This window comes from Erythrolamprus reginae, chromosome 10, assembly GCF_031021105.1.
Source record: "Erythrolamprus reginae isolate rEryReg1 chromosome 10, rEryReg1.hap1, whole genome shotgun sequence".
Taxonomy (NCBI): Eukaryota; Metazoa; Chordata; class Lepidosauria; order Squamata; family Dipsadidae; genus Erythrolamprus; species Erythrolamprus reginae.
In genome coordinates, this window is record NC_091959.1 from 46,230,032 (window position 1) to 46,250,683 (window position 20,652).

The 20,652-nt window shown below is 43.1% G+C and overlaps 2 protein-coding genes across 2 annotated transcripts in view; one reads left to right on the forward strand and one right to left on the reverse strand.

Annotated features, from left to right (window-relative positions):
* The window catches only part of ZMAT5 (zinc finger matrin-type 5), a 4,071-nt gene extending 347 nt beyond the window's left edge, over positions 1-3,724 (forward strand). The window contains exons 2-4 of the mRNA XM_070762745.1: positions 202-540; positions 2,332-2,469; positions 3,635-3,724. Of these exons, the coding sequence (XP_070618846.1) occupies positions 202-540; positions 2,332-2,461 (469 nt within the window). The 3' untranslated portion in view covers positions 2,462-2,469; positions 3,635-3,724. The remainder of the gene's footprint in view (positions 1-201; positions 541-2,331; positions 2,470-3,634) is intronic.
* Positions 3,725-8,861: 5,137 nt separating this feature from the next.
* CABP7 (calcium binding protein 7) overlaps positions 8,862-20,652 on the reverse strand; it is a 53,220-nt gene continuing 41,429 nt past the window's right edge. The window contains exons 2-5 of the mRNA XM_070762342.1: positions 12,801-12,944; positions 11,898-12,010; positions 10,785-10,938; positions 8,862-9,418 (exon numbers count right to left, since the gene is read on the reverse strand). Coding sequence (XP_070618443.1) covers positions 9,291-9,418; positions 10,785-10,938; positions 11,898-12,010; positions 12,801-12,944 — 539 coding nt within the window. The 3' untranslated portion in view covers positions 8,862-9,290. The remainder of the gene's footprint in view (positions 9,419-10,784; positions 10,939-11,897; positions 12,011-12,800; positions 12,945-20,652) is intronic.

Consider the following 20,652-nt stretch of genomic DNA (forward strand, 5'->3'; position numbering starts at 1 on the left):
CCTCTTTCTTCTCTTCTACTATTCTTTTTTCTTCCTCTTTTTTCTCTTTTTTTCTCTTCTCTTCTTTCTCGTCTCCTCTTCTATTCCTCTTGTACTTCTATTCTCTTCCTCTTCTCTTCTCTTCTTCTTTTCTTCTCTCTTTTCTTTCTTCTCTTCTACTATTCTTTTCTCTTCTTTCTCTTCTCTTCTATTCCTCTTGTACTTCTATTCTATTCCTCTTCTCTTTTCTCTTCTTTCTTTTCCTCTTTTCTTCTCCTCTTCTCTTTCTTCTCTTCTACTATTCCTTCCTCTTCCTCTTTTTTCTCTTCTTTTCTCTTCTCTTCTTTCTCTTCTACTATTTTATTCTACTCCTCTTCTACTGTTCTATTCTATTCTACTTCTATTCTATTTCTCTTCCTCTAATCTAATCGAATCTCCCCTCCAAACAGAGGAGAGGAGAGTGAAAGAGCAGCAGCAGGGGGGTGCGGCTCTCCCGCCGGGCACCGTCGAAGAATGGTTGGAGAAACACACCAAGCGGCTACGGGCAGCTCAGACAGACAGGTCTGTATTTTCCGCCATCGGCAAGAGGAAGTTGAAAGTTGTCCGGCCTTTTGAGCTATAATAATAATAATAATAATAATAATAATAATAATAATAATAATAATAATAATAATAATAATATATTGACAAAATTGAGATATTGACAAAATTGAACGGGTCCAAAGACGGGCTACAAGAATGCTGGAAGGTCTTAAGCATAAAACGTATCAGGAAAGACTTCATGAACTCAATCTGTATAGTCTGGAGGGCAGAAGGAAAAGGGGGGACATGATCGAAACATTTAAATATATTAAAGGGTTAAATAAGGTTCAGGAGGGAAATGTTTTTAATAGGAAAGTGAACACAAGAACAAGGGGACACAATCTGAAGTTAGTTGGGGGAAAGATCAAAAGCAACATGAGAAAATATTATTTTACTGAAAGAGTAGTAGATCCTTGGAACAAACTTCAAGCAGACGTGGTAGATAAATACACAGTAACTGAATTTAAACATGCCTGGGATAAACATATATCCATCCTAAGATAAAATACAGAAAATAGTATAAGGGCAGACTAGATGGACCATGAGGTCTTTTTCTGCCGTCAGACTTCTATGTTTCTATGTTTCTATGTGGTTGGTAAATCCACAGGAACTTAATATTAAACATGCCTGGGATAAACATATATCCATCCTAAGATAAAATACAGAAAATAGTATAAGGGCAGACTAGATGGACCATGAGGTCTTTTTCTGCCGTCAGTCTTCTATGTTTCTACATTGATTCCTATGGGAAAAATTGCTTCTACGTAAGAACCTGGTCATCTAACGAATTAGGTTCTTAAGCAGAGGTACCACTGTATCTGCCTCTACCTAAAATCGAACTCACAGCCTCCTGATTGTGAGACCAGAACGCCACCTCTAGGCCACGGCACCAGTCGCAGCCCCATAATCTCTACATGGGGCTACCTTTGAAGGGTGTTCGGAAACTTTTAAATATGTTAAAGGGTTAAATAAGGTTCAGGAGGGAAGTGTTTTTTAATAGGAAAGTGAATCCAAGAACAAGGGGGCACCATCTGAGTTTAGTTGGGGGAAAGATCAGAAGCCATGTGAGAAAATATTATTTGACTGAAAGAGTAGTAGATCCTTGGAACAAACTTCCAGAAGACGTGGTTGGTCAATCCACAGGAACTGAATTTAAACACGCCTGGGATAAGCATAGATCCATCCTAAGATAAAATACAAGAAATAGTATAAGGGCAGGCTAGATGGACCAGGAGGTCTTTTTCTGCTGTCAATCTTCTATGTTTCTATGAATGAGGGAGGGAGGGAGGGAGGGAGGGAGGGAGGAAGGAAGGAAGGAAGGAAGGAAGGAAGGAAGGAAGGAAGAATCCACAGTGACTGAGTTGAAACATGCCTGGGATAAACATAGATCCATCCTAAGATAAAATACAGGAAATAGTATAAGGGCAGACTAGATGGACCAGGAGGTCTTTTTCTGCAGTCAATCACCTATGTTTTTATGTTTCAGATGCTCAGCAAACAGTTTGTATTAATGATGGTTGGGGATCATGGGATAATTTTTGGGGAGCAAAGTCAACGGGAGAAGCCCGATTCATTTCACAACCAGGTTACTTAGCGGCTGCATTGATTCATTTAACAACAGTGGCGAGAAAGGCCCTAAAATGGGACAGGACTCACTTACGGACCTTTCTACCTGGCAACGGAAATTTTGCCTGCTTCCAAAGCGTAAAGAATGGCATTGTGAGTATTTTTCCCTCTCCACTAAATCCGATTTCTCTTTTCCTCCTATAGTCCTCTTTCCGAAGAAGAATTGGTTTTCCAGTATCCGCCGGGTTGGCCCCCGGTCCAGGAACTGCCCCCCTCGCTGAGAGCGCCCCCTCCTGGTGGATGGATGATCCCTCCCGGCCTCCATTGGGGCTGAGAGCGGAGGTGAGATGAAACGACGAGCCATTTCAGGCGTGCCCTTGGGTGAAAAGAGAATTTAGCCGAACGCCTTTCCAGAAATTCCTGCACCGCCCGGCTAATTTAAAATTTGTAGGCAGGACACCTTCAAGGATCGAAGAAACAGAATGATTTATTGAAATGGTCTCCGTTAATTACCGTATTTTTCGGAGTATAAGACGCACCTTAGTTTTTTGGGAGGAAAATAGGGTAAAGAATCTGCTTACCAGGTATTCATCTGGCTAGCATCCTTAGCCAGCATATTATTTTATCCCCTGGTTAGGGATTTTTTAAAAAACTTTATTTGGAGAGAGTAACAATGAAAGAGCTTGCAAGCCAGTAAGAGCTGGGAACATCATTAGCATCTGGAAAGAAACATTTGGAGCAAGTAGAGCAATGGAAAAAACCCTGGAAAGACTTAGGGCTTGGAAAACATTATTTGCAGAGAGTAACAATGAAAGAGCTTGCAAGCCGGGAAGAGCTGGAAACATCGTTAGCACCTGGTTAGGGCTGGAAAGAAACTTATTTAGAGCAAGTTAGAGCAATGAAAAAAAAACCTGCAAAGACTTAGGACTTGGACAACATTCTTTGCAGAGAGTAACAATGAAAGAGCTTGCAAGTTGGTAAGAGCTGGGAACATTGTTAGCACCTGGTTAGGGCTGGAAAGAAACATTTGGAGCAAGTTAGACCAAATTGGAGGGGTGGGGGGAAGAAACTGGAAAGACATAGGGCTTGGAAAACATTCTTCGCAGAGAGTAACAATGAAAGAGCCTGCAAGGTAAGAGCTGGGAAGATTGATAGCAGCTAGTTAGGGCTGAAAAAAAAGCTACATTTAGAGTATAAGATGCACCAAAATTATCAGCATCTTTTAGGGAGGAAAATACGGTACCCACAGCGTGTGGGGGATTCCCTCGCTCTGCAGTCCTGAAACCAGAGCGAGCAAGGAAAAATCTCCAAAATTCAACTTATAAAGAGGTTGCTTTCGATGTTTTATTGTCCTGCAACCTCTCTTTGTGGCCCCCCCTCCAACCCACCCAATTTAAGCATCAGCAAAGCAAAGTTACATATTAATGAGGATTAATTATCTTACAACAGGCACCGGGAATCTGCTAGGATGAACGAATACCTATAATAAATTATTTTTTATCGCTAGGTACGGACTATAAAATCACCGCCAGCAGCGAATCGGCAAATACCGTCACTCCTTGGAAAAATATACCGTTTGCTTTCTACAAATCTCAACTCCCAACCTTTTTTCGTTCAACTGTCAATTATTTCAATTGTGTTTCTGTTTAAAGAGACACCATTTAATGTGTGTGTGTGTGTGTGCGTGTGTGTTTTTTGTTAATAAAGTCCTGAGTGGATATTTTCTAAGTCCTGAATATTAAATATCTGATTCTTCATATTACCACGGCGGCTGGAATCACCTTTGCCCAATTCTGCAAAGATTCAGAAATTCCCCCAGAAAATACAATGTAATTAGAAAAATATACGAATGCGCAGAGATGGATAGGTTATTGATCGATTTGCGAGGCCAAAAAGATTCAGAATACTTTGAAATTTGGGACAAATGGATTTGGCATAGGAAAACAGAATGAAAAAGAAAGAGAGAGCTAAAATTGAAGCACACTGTATAAATGTATATACAGAAATGTACAATGTATAAAAGTAGATAGAAGAGTTTTATAGATATTTTTGTGTTTGTAAGCTGCCCTGAATCTATGGAGAAGGGTAGTACAAATAATAAAATTAATAATAATAAAATAAAATAAATAGTAGCCTCTCATACACACACACAAACCAGGGTTTTGCAACACATCACAATTTTTTCTCGGGCGAAAGCTACTCTCGGCTCGGACGTGACTTTGTTCTTATGCTAAGCCAATCGATCACACCGAAGTTCAAATAAACACGGCGGCGTCAACCAAGCGTCAAAATGCAGAACCTTTGCTTGTTATCGATCGATCGCGGTTCCTTCCCTGTTTGCTATTTTCATTTCTTTCCCAGCTGAAATAAGAAAGAGATGCTGGCTCAAAATCTCCCAGGGTTGCAAGCGACGTAAAGGACAAGCAGGCGAATGGAATAAATAAAATGGATAAATGTAGAAATAAAAAAAATAATATAGATCACAGAGCCTCGAGTCTAAAACGTTCTCAAACAAGTGAGCCGCCCCAAGTCTACGGAGAGGGGCGGTATACAAATCTAAATAATTATAATAATAATAATAGTAATAATAATAATAATAGCAATAACAACAACAGCCGTGTGCAGCAGCTGCCAAAAAAGCCAACACAGTTCTAGGCTGCATCAACAGAGGGATAGAATCAAGATCACGTGAAGGGTTAATGCCACTTTATAAGGCCTTGGTAAGGCCACACTTGGAATACGGCACTCAGTTTTGGCCCCCACGATGCAAAAAAGATTGAGACTCTAGAAAGAGTGCAGAGAAGAGCAACAAAGATGATTAGGGGACTGGAGACCAAAACAAACAGAAACAGAAGATTGACGGCAGAAAAAGACCTCATGTTCCATCTAGTCTGCCCTTATTTCCTGTATTTTTATCTTAGGATGGATCTATGTTTATCCATGGCATGTTTCAATTCAGTTACCGTGGATTGACCAACCACGTCTGCTGGAAGTTTGTTCCAAGCATCTACTACTCTTTCAGTCAAATAATATTTTTCTCATGTTGCTTCTGATCTTTTCCCCCCGACTAAACATATGAAGAACAGTTGCAGGAACTCGGTATTGCCTAGTTTAATGAAAAGAAGGACCAGGGGAGGCATGATAGCAGTGTTTCGATATGTCAGAAGTTGCCGCAAAGAAGGGGGAGTCAACCTATTCTCCAAAGCACCTGAGGATGGAACAAGAAGCAATGGGTGGAAACTAAACAAGGAGAGAAGCAACTTACAACTAAGGAGAAATTTCTTGATAGTCAGAACAATCAATCTGTGGAACTACTTGCCTCCAGAATTTGTGAGTGCCCCAACACTGGAGGTTTTAAAGAAAATGTTAGATAACCATCTGTCTGAAGTAGGGTAGGGTTTCCTGCCTAAGCAGGGGGTTGGACTAGAAGACTTCCAAGGTCCCTTCCAACTCATTATTATTGTTGTTGTTGTTTAATGAAAAGAAGGACCAGGGAAGACAGGATAGCAGTCTTCCAATATCTCAGGGGCTGCCACAAAGAAGAGGGAGTCAAGCTATTCTCCAAAACACCTGAGGGTAGAACAAGATGCAATGGATGGAAACTAAACAAGGAGAGAAGCAACATAGAATGAAGGAGAAATTTCCTAATAGAACAATCAATCTGTGGAACTACTTGCCTCCAGAAGTTGTGAATGCCCCAACACTGGAAGTTTTTAAGAAAATGTTAGATAACCATTTGTCTGAAGGTAGTGTAGGGTTTCCTGCCTAAGCAGGGGGGTTGGACTAGAAGACCTCCAAGGTCCCCTCCAACTCTGTTGCTATTATTATTATTACACCTGAGGTGGGTCAGGCTCAGAAAACAGGCTTCAAAAACTTTGCAGCTAGTCCTCAATGTTTGTAAGTAGAGGCGATGGAAGGTAGAGGCACCACTGTATGGGGGGAGTTTTGTGTGAAAGAAATAAAAGGCTGTGATTTATTCCTTCTTTGTTATAAACGCCGTTGAGCAATTTGGTCCGTCGACTATAACAATGGACATTGTGCCTCTTGTCTATCGGGTACATTTTAAGCAACAAACACACACAAAGACACACACTTTTCTTTCTTTTTTAAATGCACATGCATAATCCACCAGTTTGGTCTTCCCCATAAATCTTCTGCCTGTGCCTATTATTTTAAAATCCCTTGACATTTCTGTGAATTGCTTCATAGCATTGGTGCTGCTGCTGCGTGTTTGGAGAATTAATGGAAGAGAAAGGAATAGCCCCCGAGCGACAGATGTGCCCCCCTGACCCTTGACCCATTGCTCTCTCCAGATGTAGGACTCAGGCACCCTTGATTCCCAACTGCTGGGATTGTAGTCCGTCCGTTTCTGAGGATGGGGAGGAGTTGTGAAGCCTTCTGGATTACACAAATGAGATACGAAGAGGAGGAGGAGGACATCCTATTTTTGAAATCTTCCTCCTCCTCCTCCGTCTCCTTTTTGTCCTCCTCTTCCATCTCATCCTCCTTCTGCTTCTTCTCTTCTTCTTCCTCCTTCTCCATCATGTCATCCATCTCTTTTTGTAGGTGAGGTCTCCAGAACTGGACACAGTCTTCCAAATGGGGTCTCACCAGCGCTCTATACAGCAGGATCACAATCTCCCTCTTCCTGCTTGTTATACCTCTGGCTATGCAGCCAAGCATTCTACATGCTTTCCCTACCGCCTGTTCACCCATTTGGAAACTGACAGAAATCCCCACTCCTAAATCCTTCTCTTCTGAAGTTTTTGCTAACACAGAACTGCCGATACAATGCTCAGATTGAGGATTCCTCTTCCCCAAGTGCATTATTTTACATTTGGAAACATTCAACTGCAGTTTCCATTGCTTTGACCATTTATCTAGTAAAGCTAAATCATTTACCATATTACAGATGCCTCCGGGAATATCAACCCTATTGCACACTTTAGAGTCATCGGCAAATAGGCAAACCTTCCCTATCAAAGCTTCCCCCATATCAATCTTGTTTGCTGTGTATTACTGTTTTTTGTGAATGAAATAATAATAAAAATAAATAAATTTGAGAAGAGCTGGAGACAGACTTAACAAACAAACTCCGATCAGCCGTCTTTTTTTTTTTTTCCTGGTTTAACAATTGATTCATTGTGGCACAACAATACATTCAGGGCGAGAAAGCATGGAAAATTTGTGACAATCTCTTTTCATCAGGCCACAAGTTAGTAATACATGAACCAACCGCTTGCAAAGTTCGACCTCGGACACAGTCAAATGAGAAATAAGGCACAATAGCTAGTTTTGTCAGTTTGAAAATGCTTAAAACGCTTCACCCACACCCCTGGGACGGTGGGGCGGCCAGAATCGAAATTCTCCATCACATCAAAAACTCCGTATGATGCAAGAAACACCCCCAGCCTAGCCAGATCGCGCTATGTCGGTCTTAAACGATGTCAAAAAAATAACAACCAAATGGTCTTCGGGGTGCCCTGGGATCTTATATATATATATATACAGTGCTACAACTTTTACTCAACTTGGGGTTCAGAGGTCCAGAGGTGTGGACCTCAAAGCTCTCGGCACTCCTCAGCCCTGCAGGGAAACGGTTGGGTTGAAGGCCCAGATCGTTGGAGGGTTTCCAAGCTGAGGAATGTTGGCGGCCTTCTACGGAGGTTGAGAATTGAAGGTAGAAGGCTTGGTTAGAAGTGGAGCCTCTTAAGATCTTCAGGGATGGAGTCGCCCATTGGCTACACCTTGTGTAGCCTGCGGTGGAAATTCCACCAGCAAAGAAGAAGAAAGGTTCTACTAAGGCTATCCTTGAGTGGACCAGTCTCCTCCTCCTCCTCCCTTCTTTTTCCTCCTCTCCCTTCTCTTCCTCCTCTTCTTCCTCCTCTCCTCTTCCTCCTCTTCCTCCTCCTCCTCTCCTTTTCCTCCTCACTCTCTTCTTCCTCCTCTTCCTTGTTCTCTTCCTCCTCTTCCTACTTCTCCTCCTCTCCTCCTTTTCCTCCTCCTCCTCCTCTTCCTCCTCCTCCTCTTCCTCCTCCTCTTCCACCTATCCGCTTCCTCCTCCTCTTCTTCCTCCTCCTCCCCTCTTCTTCCTCCTCTCCCTTCTCTTCCTCCTCCTTCTCTTCCTCCTCCTTCTCTTCTTCCTCCTCCTCTCCTCTTCCTCCTTTTCCTCTTCCTCCTCTTCTTCCTCCTCCTTTTCCTCCTCCTTGTTCTCTTCCTCCTCCTCTTCCTCCTCCTCTTCCTCCTCCTCTTCCTACTCCTCCTCTCCTCCTTTTCCTCCTCTTCCTCCTCCTCCTCTCCTCTTCTTTCTCCTTCTCCTCCTCCTCCTCCTTCAACTCCAACCCCTTCTCCTCCTCCCAAACCAACACTTCTGGTGCCTTCCATCCAAACGACCCTGAATCGACATCCATCAGCCTCCAGTCAGCCCCCCTCGCTTCCCACCCCACCCCAGAAGAAAAAAAGTGCATAGATGCTTGGGGTGCCAAGGTGAGGAGGTCGAAACCTCCCGAGAGGGCTGTAGGAGGAGGAGGTTACAACCCGATTTTCGATTCGCGGTCCAGCCCTTGTTTCTGTTGATGGTCATGCAAATGCCTGAATCTCGGATAAAAAATCCTGACGCGCGGTGTATATATTGCTTAACTGGTTATTCTGGTTTATCATAAATATATATATGTATGTTATATTTATATATATAGAATATTTTTATATATATATATATATTTTGTAAGGTCCTACTATCGGATTATAAAAAGCACAGGGTATTGCATTAACTCGGATCGGGAAGAAAGTGTTCCATGCACATTTGTCATGCTTTCGAAGTTGTGGTTGGAAAAAAAGTTTGCTGCGTGGGCCCCGATAAATGGCCTTTGGTTGGCCCCCCCTTCGTGGGGTTAACCATGCTGCCTGTTCAGAAGACAGCTGCCTCTCCAGTTTGGGGGGGTCGGAGACCCCAAAGAGAGGCAGAAAGGAAGGTGACTTGTGTTTTTGTGAGTGTTTGTGTGTGTGGCACACAGTTTTGCCACGGGCTGCCCTCCCAACCATGTTTTCTCCAGGTGGCTAAAAGGGAATTGATAGGTCGGTCCATGGTTTTTCTTCCCTGGGTCCTTTGAGGAAGTCCCAAAACGGTCCGTGATAACCCAGGAGGTCCTTCTCGCTGACGTTTACTACTTCATCCCGCTCCTCAGAACCTGGTTGGCAGCGATAAGCATGACGCTGATGATAAACGCGATGGCGAAGGCGCAAATGAGGCTTTTACGGACACAGGTCTGCCTGATCTGTTGGTTTGAGCAGGCTGGGGAGGAAGACAAGGATGAGGGAGGGAAGGAGAGAAGAGGGAGGGAAGGAGAGAAGAGAGAGGAAGAAAGAAGAAGAGATTACCGCAGGGCTCCTTGGCAGGTCGAAGAAGGGCGGACTTCGACTCCCCAGCCGGCTTTGCTTTGAATGATGGGAGTTGGAGTCCACCCACCCATCTTCAACTTGTGGTTGAGAGGTTATCATAAGAGCCGAGGTGGCACAGCGGTTGGAGTGCGGTACTGCAGGCTAGCTGCAGCTCGGCAGTTCAAATCTCACCAGGTTCAAGGTTGACTCAGCCTTTTGTCTTTCCGAGGTGGGTCAAATGAGGGCCCCGATGGTTGGGGGCAAACAGGCTGAGTCTGTAAACCGCTTAGAGAGGGGCTGTAAATGCCCTGTGAAGCGGTATATAAGTGCTATCACTATTTTCCTTCCTTTCCTCCTTCCCTCCCTCTCTCGCTCCTTTCCTTTCTGTCCTTCATTCCTTTCCTCCCCTCCTCCCTTCCTTTCCTCTTTCCTTCCTTCCTCCCTTCCTCCCTCCCTTCCTTTCCTCCTTCCTTCCTTCTTTCCTTCCTCCCTTCCTTTCCTCCTTCTTTCCTTCCTCCCTTCCTTTCCTCCTTCCTTCCTTTCCTTCCTCCCTCCCTTCCTTTTCTCCTTCCTTCCTCCCTCCCTTCCTTTCCTCCTTCCTTCCTTCCTTCTTTCCTTCCTTCCTTCCTTCCTTCCTTCATTCATTCATTCCTTTCCTCCCCTCCTCCCTTCCTTTCCTCCTTCCTTCCTCCCTTCCTTCCCTCCTTCCTTCCTTCCTTCCTTCCTCCCTCCCTTCCTGCCTGACTGACTGACTGATGGATCGACTCAAGGTTGACTCGGCCTTCCATCCTTCCAACGTGGGTAAAATGAAAACTCAGATTGTTGGACATAAGAGGCTAATTTGTAAACCGCTTAGAGAGGGCTGTAAAAACATTGTGAAGCGGTATATAAATCTAAGTGCTAGCACTATTTTCCTTCCTTCCTTCCTTCCTTCCTTCCTTCCTTCCTTCCTTCCTTCCTTCCTTCCTTCCTTCCTTCCTTCCTTCCAGTTAGAATGCAGTATTGCAGGCCAATTCTGCCGGGTGTCAGCAGTTCAATCTTGAACAACTCAAGGTTGACTCAGCCTTCCATCTTTCCAGGGTGGATAAAATGCGGACCTAGATTATTTGGGGGCAAGAGGTTGACTCTGTAAAACCACTTAGAGAGGGAACCTACCCCTGGTTGGACAGGGGTAGAAGCTAGAAGAAGCGTCTTTGGGGCTTTTGACGAGCAGGAATCTGATGGCCAATTGGTCAGTTGGTTCCCCCCGTGATCTGAGCCCCAAGGCGATGTCCACCTACTTTCCACATCAACGGGACACTCCTCCGCGTTTCCCATGTGACTTTCCTCCTCGGTCATGATGATGTTTTCAATGTCCTTCATGGAGAGGTGCTCACAGAAAGTGTCATACAGCAGCCTCTTCAACTCGTCCACCGTCAGTTTCTGCATGTCGCACTGCGGAAGGAAGGAAGAGTATTGCACAGCTTCCAATGCCATAAGTGAGCATAACACCATGGATTCATGGTGTTGTAAACTCAGAGAACGTCAAAACCTCAACATCTTCACTCTTTGGTCCTTCCAAGAAGCTATCTAGATATGGAGTGGATGGGTTCATGGTGTTGTAAGCTCAATGAATGTCAAAAACCCAAAATCATCACTCTGGTCCTTCAAAGAAGCTATCTAGATATGGAGGCAATGAGTTGATGGTCCTGGAAGCTCAAAGAACGTCAAAAACCCAACATCTTCACTCTTTGGTCCTTCAAAGAAGCTAGATATGGAGGAGATGGGTTCATGGTACTATAAGCTCAGAAAAAGTAAACAACCCAACATCTTCACTCTTTGGTCCCTCAAAGATGCTATCTAGATATGGAGTGGATGGATTCATGGTGTTGTAAGCTCAGAGAATGTCAAAAACCCAACATCATCCCTCTTTGGTCCTTCAAAGAAGCTATCTAGATATGGAGGCAATGAGTTGATGGTCCTGTAAGCTCAAAGAACGTCAAAAACCCAACATCTTCACTCTTTGGTTCTTCAAAGAAGCTAGATATGGAGGAGATGGGTTCATGGTCCTATAAGCTCAGAAAAAGTAAACAACCTAACACCTTCACTCTTTGGTCCTTCAAAGAAGCTATCTAGATATGGAGTGGATGGGTTCATGGTGTTGTAAGTTCAGAGAATGTCAAAAACCCAAAATCATCACTCTGGTCCTTCAAAGAAGCTATCTAGATATGGAGGCAATGAGTTGATGGTCCTGTAAGCTCAAAGAACGTCAAAACCCCAACATCTTCACTCTTTGGTCCCTCAAAGATGCTATCTAGATATGGAGTGGATGCGTTCATGGTGTTGTAAAGCTCAGAGAACGTCAAAAACCCAACATCTTCACTCTTTGGTCTGGAAATGGGGTTCCTCCTTACCTTCCAGAACACGGTGTCGAAATCAGCGCCGTGAAATTTCTCGGGGATGCCGGACGCGGAAAGTTTGGGTCCAAGTAACGTCACAAACTCTTCAAAGTCCACTTGCCCATCACCTAGAAACGAGAGGAGCAATGACAGGTGATCTGAAGGAAGCATCCGGTTGAAGAGTCACTTATTAGTGGAAGAGGATACGGGCAGTCCTTGACTGATGGTCATCCGTTTAGTGACCATTCAAAGTCAAAATATTACTGGAAAAAAAGGAACGACAACCAGTCCGTGCTCTTATGACTAATCACAACATCCCCCAGGGTCGTGCGATTAAAATTTGCCTAGTGGCCAACATGCCAGGGAGGGAGGGAGGAAGGATGGAAAGAAGGAAGGAAGGAAGGAAAGAAGGGAGGAAAGAAGGAAGGAAAGAAGGAAGGAAAGAAGGAAGGAAAGAAGGAAGGAAAGTAGGAAAGAAGGAAGGAAACAAGGAAAGAAGGAAGGAAGGAAAGAAGGAAGGAAGGAAGGAAGGAAGGAAAGAAGGAAGGAAAGAAGGAAGGAAAGAAGGAAGGAAGGAAAGAAGGAAGGAAAGAAGGAAAGAAGGAAGGAAAGAAGGAAGGAAGGAAAGAAGGAAGGAAGGAAAGAGGGAAAGAAAGAAGGAAGGAAGGAAAGAAGGAAGGAAAGAAAGAAAGAGAAGGAAGGAAGGAGAGGAAGGAAGGAAGGAAGGAGGGAAGGAAATAAGTAGAGACTTCTTCACACCATCACTGTCAGCCCAAAACTGGAGTATTGAGTCCTACAGGATTAGATGGCATTGGAAGTCAAATAAGTTAAATTAAATTAAAGTATTGGAGATGAAGAAGGTTGATGAGAAAAGAAAAGGATGGCCCTGTCCTCCCACCTCCAGACCACCTTAGTTACCGTCCATATCCAGCCTCTGGATGATGACTTCCAACTCCACTTCATTGGGCATGTAGCCAAGCGATCTCATGGCGGTGCCGAGTTCCTGCTTGGAGATGAATCCGTTGCCATCTCGGTCAAAGACTTTGAAGGCCTCACGGATCTCTGCGGAGAGAAAGGAAAGAAGGGAAGGTCGGGATGCCAGAAGATTTTGGCCTAGAGATTGAGATTGCCTAGACCAAGGGTAGGCACAGTTGGCTCTTCTATGACTTGTGGACTTCAACTCCCAGAATTCCTGGGCCAATCGTGCTAGCTCAGGCATTCTGGGAGTTGAAGTCCACATGTCATAGAAGAGCCATCTTTCCCTACCCCTGGCCTAGAGCCAGGATTAGGCAACTTCTAACCCAAATTGTGTTCTGTCCCAGCAATGAGACACCCAAGAAATAGACCCCCACACCCTGGTTTTACAAGATTTAAACTATATAAGGGAGACAGATGCTCTCTGTTAGTGTTGGTTACTGGTGTATATATGCTGCTTAGTACAGTAGTAACTCTAGATAAGAGTTTAATTCGTTCCAGAAGGGAGCTTGTATGTCGAGGCAACTCGTATCTGGAACAAATGGCTTTAGACTTTGTTTTTCCCCTCCGAGATAACCAAAAGCAAGGATTCTTGCGCCACCTAGTGGACGCTCGGCTCGTATCCCGAATTTGAGCTCGGGTCTGGAACAGAAATTTCTCTCCCCTCGTTGGTCGTAACTGGGAATACTCGCATGTGGAGCAGCTCGTATCTAGAGGTACTACTGTATTAATATCTGAGCTATGTGCAACATACTGTGTAGAATATACTATACTGTATTGTTGTAAAGGTATTTGCTGTATTAATAAGAGATTAAGCTGTGTGCAAAATCTAAATGGTATTATTATGTGCTAAATGGTATTTATTTATTTATTTATTTATTTATTTATTATTTAGATTTGTATGCCGCCCCTCTCCGAAGACTCGGGGCGGCTCACAACACGATATAACAAATCATAAATAATTCAAATAACTTTAAAAGATTTAAAGATTTAAAACAGACCCCATATACTAACAGACACACACACAAGCATACCATGTATAAAATTGAACAAGCCCGGGGGAGGTGTTTCAATTCCCCCATGCCTGATGGCAAAGGTGGGTTTTAAGGAGTTTACGGAAGGCAGGAAGAGTAGGGGCAGTTCTAATCTCTGGGGGGAGTTGGTTCCAGAGAGCCGGTGCCGCCACAGAGAAGGCTCTTCCCCTGGGGCCCGCCAACCGACATTGTTTAGTTGACGGGACCCGGAGAAGGCCCACTCTGTGGGATTGCTCTGTGTATCAAATTCGCAGACGACACCAAGCTGGCAGGGGTAGCCAACACCCTAGAGGACAGGCTCAAAATACAGAAAGATCTAGACAGATTAACACTATGGGCCCACACTAACAACATGATATTCAACGTCGACAAGAGCAAAGTCCTTCACCTTGGTAAAAAAAAAAACTAGACACACATACAGCCTGGGAGAAACCCCACTTAGCAGCAGTAACTGCGAAAGAGATCTTGGAGTCTTGGTGGACAATCAACTAAACATGAGCCAGCAATGTGCAGCAGCGGCCAAAAAAGCCAACGCCATCCTAAGCTGCATCAACAGAGGGATACACTCCAAGACCAGGGAAGTCTTAATATCACTCTACTACGCCCTGGTCAGACCACACCTGGAGTACTGTGTTCAGTTCTGGTCACCACACTTCAAAAGAGACATTGAAACTCTGGAGAAGGTGCAGAAAAGAGCAACCAAAATGATTAGGGGACTTGAAACCAAGACTTACGAAGAGAGATTGCAGGAACTGGGCATGGATAGCCTAGAGAAAAGGAGGGCCAGAGGGGACATGATAGCTGTATACAGGTATATGAGGGGTTGCCACAGAGAGAAGGGGGCCACTCTATTCTCCAGAGCACCAGAGGTCCGGACGAGGAACAAAGGCTGGAAGCTGACCAAGGAGAGATTCAACCTATAACTAAGGAAAAACTTCCTGACGGTCAGAGCGATCAACCATTGGAACAACCTGCCTGCGGAGGTTGTGAACTCCCCAACTCTGGACACTTTCAAGAGGAGATTGAACTGCCACTTGGCTGGGGTGCTTTAGGATTCCTGCTCAGGCAGGGGGTTGGACTTGATGACCTGCATGGTCCCTTTCAACTCTAACAATCAATCAATCAATCAATCAATCAATACATTCTGTATTATGGGTTGTATCATGATGATTGTGCAATGTTATTATATCCGCTATGTGCGAATGAGAGAATATATGTAATACTGTACTATATGCACCTGCTGTGTGCGAAGAAGAGATGTATTATGGACTGTATTATAAAAACTCCGCAGTCTGCATTGGTTGCCGATCAATTTCCGGTCACAATTCAAAGTGTTGGTTATGACCTATAAAGCCCTTCATGGCATCGGACCAGAATATCTCCGAGACCGTCTTCTGCTGCACGAATCCCAGCGACCGATTAGGTCCCACAGAGTCGGCCTTCTCCGGGTCCCGTCAACTAAACAATGTCGGTTGGCGGGCCCCAGGGGAAGAGCCTTCTCTGTGGCGGCCCTGACTCTCTGGAACCAGCTCCCCCCAGAGATTAGAACTGCCCCTACCCTCCTCGTCTTTCGTAAACTCCTCAAAACCCACCTTTGTCGTCAGGCATGGGGGAACTGAGATATCTCCCCCGGGCCTATATAATTTATGTATGGTATGTTTGTAGGTATGTCTGCTTAAAAATGGGGTTTTCTTAACTACTTTAAATTTTAAATTGTAAATTATTAGATTTGTTATGAATTGTTTTATTATGTTGTGAGTGGCCCCGAGTCTACGGAAAGGGACGGCATACAAATCTAATAAATAGATAAATAATTACTGTGTAAGATTATGGAGATATTGTACATCTTGTAAATAATACCTTTACTATATGTTGGCTTGTATTATTGTCTGAAGAACCACCACTGCCGTATGTATTCCGGTTCAAATACAGTATTTCTGACATTGGCCCAGTGAGGAATGTGGACAATGTAATTCTAATATTTTAGGAGCAGGGACGTTTGGATTTAGAAATCCAGCGACAAAGCAAGAAAAGTCTTTTTGGTGCCAACTGCTAAGTAGAATCCAAAACAAAACCCAAAACTTGTAGGTATTATGTTTGATCACATAACCCCTCATATGTACCTCTACCTACCTAAGAATGCCTCTAGTTAAGAACTTTTCTAGATAAGTGCCGGGCGTTCAAGATTTTTTTTGCCTCTTCTTAAGAACCATTTTCTACTTAAGAACCTGAGCCCAGAAAATTTTCCCAGGAAATTTGAGAGCGGCACGAAGGCCTGGCCAGTTTCCTGCCATTCCCCCTTTAATCCCGGCCATCTCGGGCTTTTCTGGGCTGCCAGAGGAGCCTTTTGGTGGTGCATAAGGAGGCTTTGGCAGTCCAGAGCGAACAAAGCATTTTCCTTTCTCTGGACGCTTGGAGAGGGAATAAACCTCTGCCAGCGCCCAGAGAAAAGAAACGCTCCCTTCGCTCTGGGCAGCGACTGTCCTTCTCTTCTTCGTCCACCTCCTCCCACCCAAATTCCGAGCTTTTATTTCTTTCCTAATGGGATTGCACGCATTATTTGCTTTTACATTGATTCCTATGAGAAAAATTGCTTCTCCTTACAAACTTTTCTACTTAAAAACCTGGTCACGGAACGGAATAAGTTCTTAAGTACCGCTGTATTGCAAGGCTCCGTTTTCAAGGTCAAACTGTTGCGCCGAGATGTTGAATTTTGCCCTGGGAAACGGAGGGCCAGGTTGCTTTGATCTCTGCATTTATTTATTTTTTCGCAAACGATGCCTTCCTTTTGCAAGATGCTCTCGGACAACAATCCCCCATTCCTTCGTTTCAGCTCGACAGCAATTAACCCCGATTCCCAACCTTGCAAAGGATTAGTTTACAGCTGTGTTTGAATGTACAGCAATGCATTCCAAGGAGGCCTGCTGAGGACCTCATAGCTGTGCATATCATCCAGGGTTACCATCTGTACTCAGTGCTGGCTTCCAAGGATGCGAAAACGAGAACAGATCAAAACTACTTCTGCATTTTCTCTTTGACCACACAGGGAGGGGGGAGGAGAGTGAAATAGAGGGGAGAGAGAGGGGGGAGAAAGAGGGAGGGAAAGAGAGATGAGAGAAGAGAGAGCGGGGAAGATAATCTCTCTTGGATGATAGAGAACTAAAGAGAAATGAAAGAAATTGATAGAGAGAGGGACACACACATAGAGAGAAGGGAGGAGATGAGAGATAGAGAGATATAGAAATAAATATTGATGATGGATAGAGAAATGGAGAGAGAGAGAGGATGGAAAGACAGATAGATAGATATAGATGTGATAGAATAGACAGACAGACAGATAGGTAGAGAAATAAATATAGATGATGGATAGAAAAATAGAGAAAGAGATGATAGGCAGATCTAAAGATAGACAGACAGACAGACAGACAGATAGATAGAAACACACAAAGAGAGAAATAAAAAGAGATGATGGATAGATGGATAGATGATAGACAAATAGAGAGATCGATAGAGAGAGAGGGCAATAAATATAATGGTGGATAGAGAGAAAAAGATAGATAGATAGATAGATAGATAGATAGATAGATAGATAGATAGAGGAATAAATATAATGATGTTTATAGAATGTAGATAGATAGATAGAGAGAGAGAGAGAGAGATTGTAGATAGAGAGAGAGGAATAAATATAATGATGTATATAGAAAGTAGATAGATAAATAGATAGATAGATAGATAGATAGATAGATAGATAGATAGATAGATAGAGAAATAACTACAGATGATGGATAGAAAAATAGAGAAAGATGATAGATAGATCGAGAGAGAGAGGAGAGAGAGATAAATATAGATGATGGATAGATGGATAGATGATAGACAGAGAGAGAGATCAAGAGAGAGAGAGAGAGAGAGAGAGAGAGAGAGAGGAATAAATATAATGATGGATCGAGAGAGAAATATGAAAGACAGACAGACAGACAGATAGATGATACCATATATATGATGGATAGATAGAGATAGGTAGATAAAGAAAGATAGATGCTAGATAGGTGAAAAACCTTTTCAGAGACACCCCCAAAGGATTAAATAAAAACAAACTAGCCCAGGGTTTAGGAAGGACCCTCCCCCTTTTCCAATTCTCAGATGAATGGAAAGAATTTGCTTTTGAAGAAGAAGAGGAGGAGGAAGAGGGAACGTGTTGAAATTCTCCTGGGCAAAGCAAGCTGTTTATCAAACCGGCGTCTAACACAGGCGGGTGCAAAGTCATCCTAACATCTCCCGCAATTTGAATCCTGCTGGTTCCTATTTTCTCCTTAAATCCCCAGAGAGCAGCCGAAGAACGATGCAAAACCTCCCCAGGTCCCCACCCTCCCTTTTTTTTAAAGAACTGGCAAACGACAAAAGAAATTGCAATTTTACCGCAACGGCACCACCAGATTTCCCCCTTTGTTGTTGAAAAAAAACCCCGACAACCGATGAATTCCCTATAGATCTGCCCCTGTACACACTACACTCACAGCCGATCCTTATGTTCCAATTAGAGCGAGCGCATTGCTCCGTTCGTAGATGATGCTTATTTATTAAACATTAGCAAACATCAACATCACTTAACTAGGAAAACAGGACGGAAAGCAAGGAAAACAGAAGTTACGGGGGAGAGAGCAACATTCTGTCTATTTATCTACTTATGTTTTGCAGAAGCAGAGAAAACAATGCTGAGGCTAATTAACGTGAGCCAAACAAAATTTCGGTTAAGCCAGATTTAATCTTTTTAATATCGCCTGCTCTTAGCCCAAAGGCCTAGAAGGAATTATCTTTCTTTTTGATTTTAGGATTTTAGTGAACAGAACAGAAAACAAAAACAGGATTGGAAGGGACCTTCGAGGTCTTCTAGTCCAACCCCCTGCCTAGGCAGGAAACCCTACACCATACCAGACAAATAGTTATCCAACAAACTTCCTCAATTCTGTGATTACTGTCTTCTAATTTATTTTATTATTCTTGTCTCTTTTTGATTTCTTAATTTGAATGCTAACCAACGCCCTGGTTTGTTAGCATGTTCGAAATATTCCTGTTTGGCCTGTTTAATTTTTTCTGCTAACTGTTCTTAGAAACATAGAAGGCTGACAACAGAAAAAGACCTCATGGTCCATCTAGTCTGCCCTTATACTATTTCCTGTATTTTATCTTACAATGGATATATGTTTATCCCAGGCATGTTTAAATTCAGTTACTGTGGATTTACCAACCACGTCTGCTGGAAGTTTGTTCCAAGGATCTACTACTCTTTCAGTAAAATAATATTTTCTCATGTTGCCTTTGATCATTCCCCCAACTAACTTCAGATTGTGTCCCCTTGTTCTTGTGTTCACTTTCCTATTAAAAACACTTCCCTCCTGAACCTTATTTAACCCTTTCACATATTTAAATGTTTCGATCATGTCCCCCCTTTTCCTTCTGTCCTCCAGAGTGTATAGATTGAGTTCATTAAGTCTTTCCTGATACGTTTTATGCTTAAGACCTTCCACCATTCTTGTAGCCCGTCTTTGGACCCGTTCAATTTTGTCAATATCTTTTTGTAGGTGAGGTCTCCAGAACTGAACTCAGTATTCCAAATGTGGTCTCACCAGCGCTCTATATAAGGGGATCACAATCTCCCTCTTCCTGCTTGTTATACCTCTAGCTATGCAGCCAAGCATCCTACTTGCTTTTCCTACCGCCCGACCACACTGCTTACCCGTTTGGAGACTGTCAGAAATCACTACCCCTAAATCCTTCTCTTCTGAAGTTTTTGCTAACACAGAACTGCCAATGCAATACTCAGATTGAGGATTCCTTTTCCCCAAGTGCATTATTTTACATTTGGAAACATTAAACTGCAGTTTCCATTGCTTTGACCATTTATCTAGTAAAGCTAAATCATTTACCATATTACAGACCCCTCCAGTTCTTGTTCTATTAAGTTTATTTTGTGTTTAACTAACTCCCTTTTCTTTTTATTTACATCTTCACCTTGGCTACTTTGTGATGGTACTTCTAAATCTTTTAATTCTGCCTCCAATTTTTGAAGTTGGTATTTTTTTTCTCTTTGTTCTTCTTTGCTGTTGTAAAACCACGTTTATATGCTTTAACTGTATCCCATAGATTTTGTGATGAAGTGTCTATATTACTATTTAAAATTTAAAAAAATTCTAATTCTTTTTCTATCCAATCTGTACTGAGTGTCTTGAAGAATGTTTCTATTCATTCTCCAATACATATCTTGGTTTTTTATTTCCCTTCCAAGTAATTGTCAAAGGGCTGTGATCTGCCCAATTGTTTGTTTCAATTTCAATGTTTGAAACATATTTGGAAATCTGAGTTGAAATCCATGCCATATCTATTCTGGTCCAAATTTTGTGCGGAGTTGAATAAAAAGTATATTGTTATCCAACAAACTTCCAGGGTTGGAGCGTTCGCAACTTAATGAATGGTTTTTGTTGGGCCTTAACTGAATAAAGATTACTTACCTGCCAACCTGCCTTCCGTTGAGGACCTGGATACCGCGCAAATCAAAAAGAGGACTGTGAAAATATTTACAGACCCCTCGCATCCTGGACATAAAACTGTTTCAACTCCTACTCTCACAATGTCGCTATCGAGCACTGCACACCAAGACAACTAGACCCAATAAGAGTTTTTTTCCCCAAATGCCATCACTCTGCTAAACCAATAATTCCCACAACGTTGTCAAACTACAGTAATTACAAAGTCTGCACTCCTAC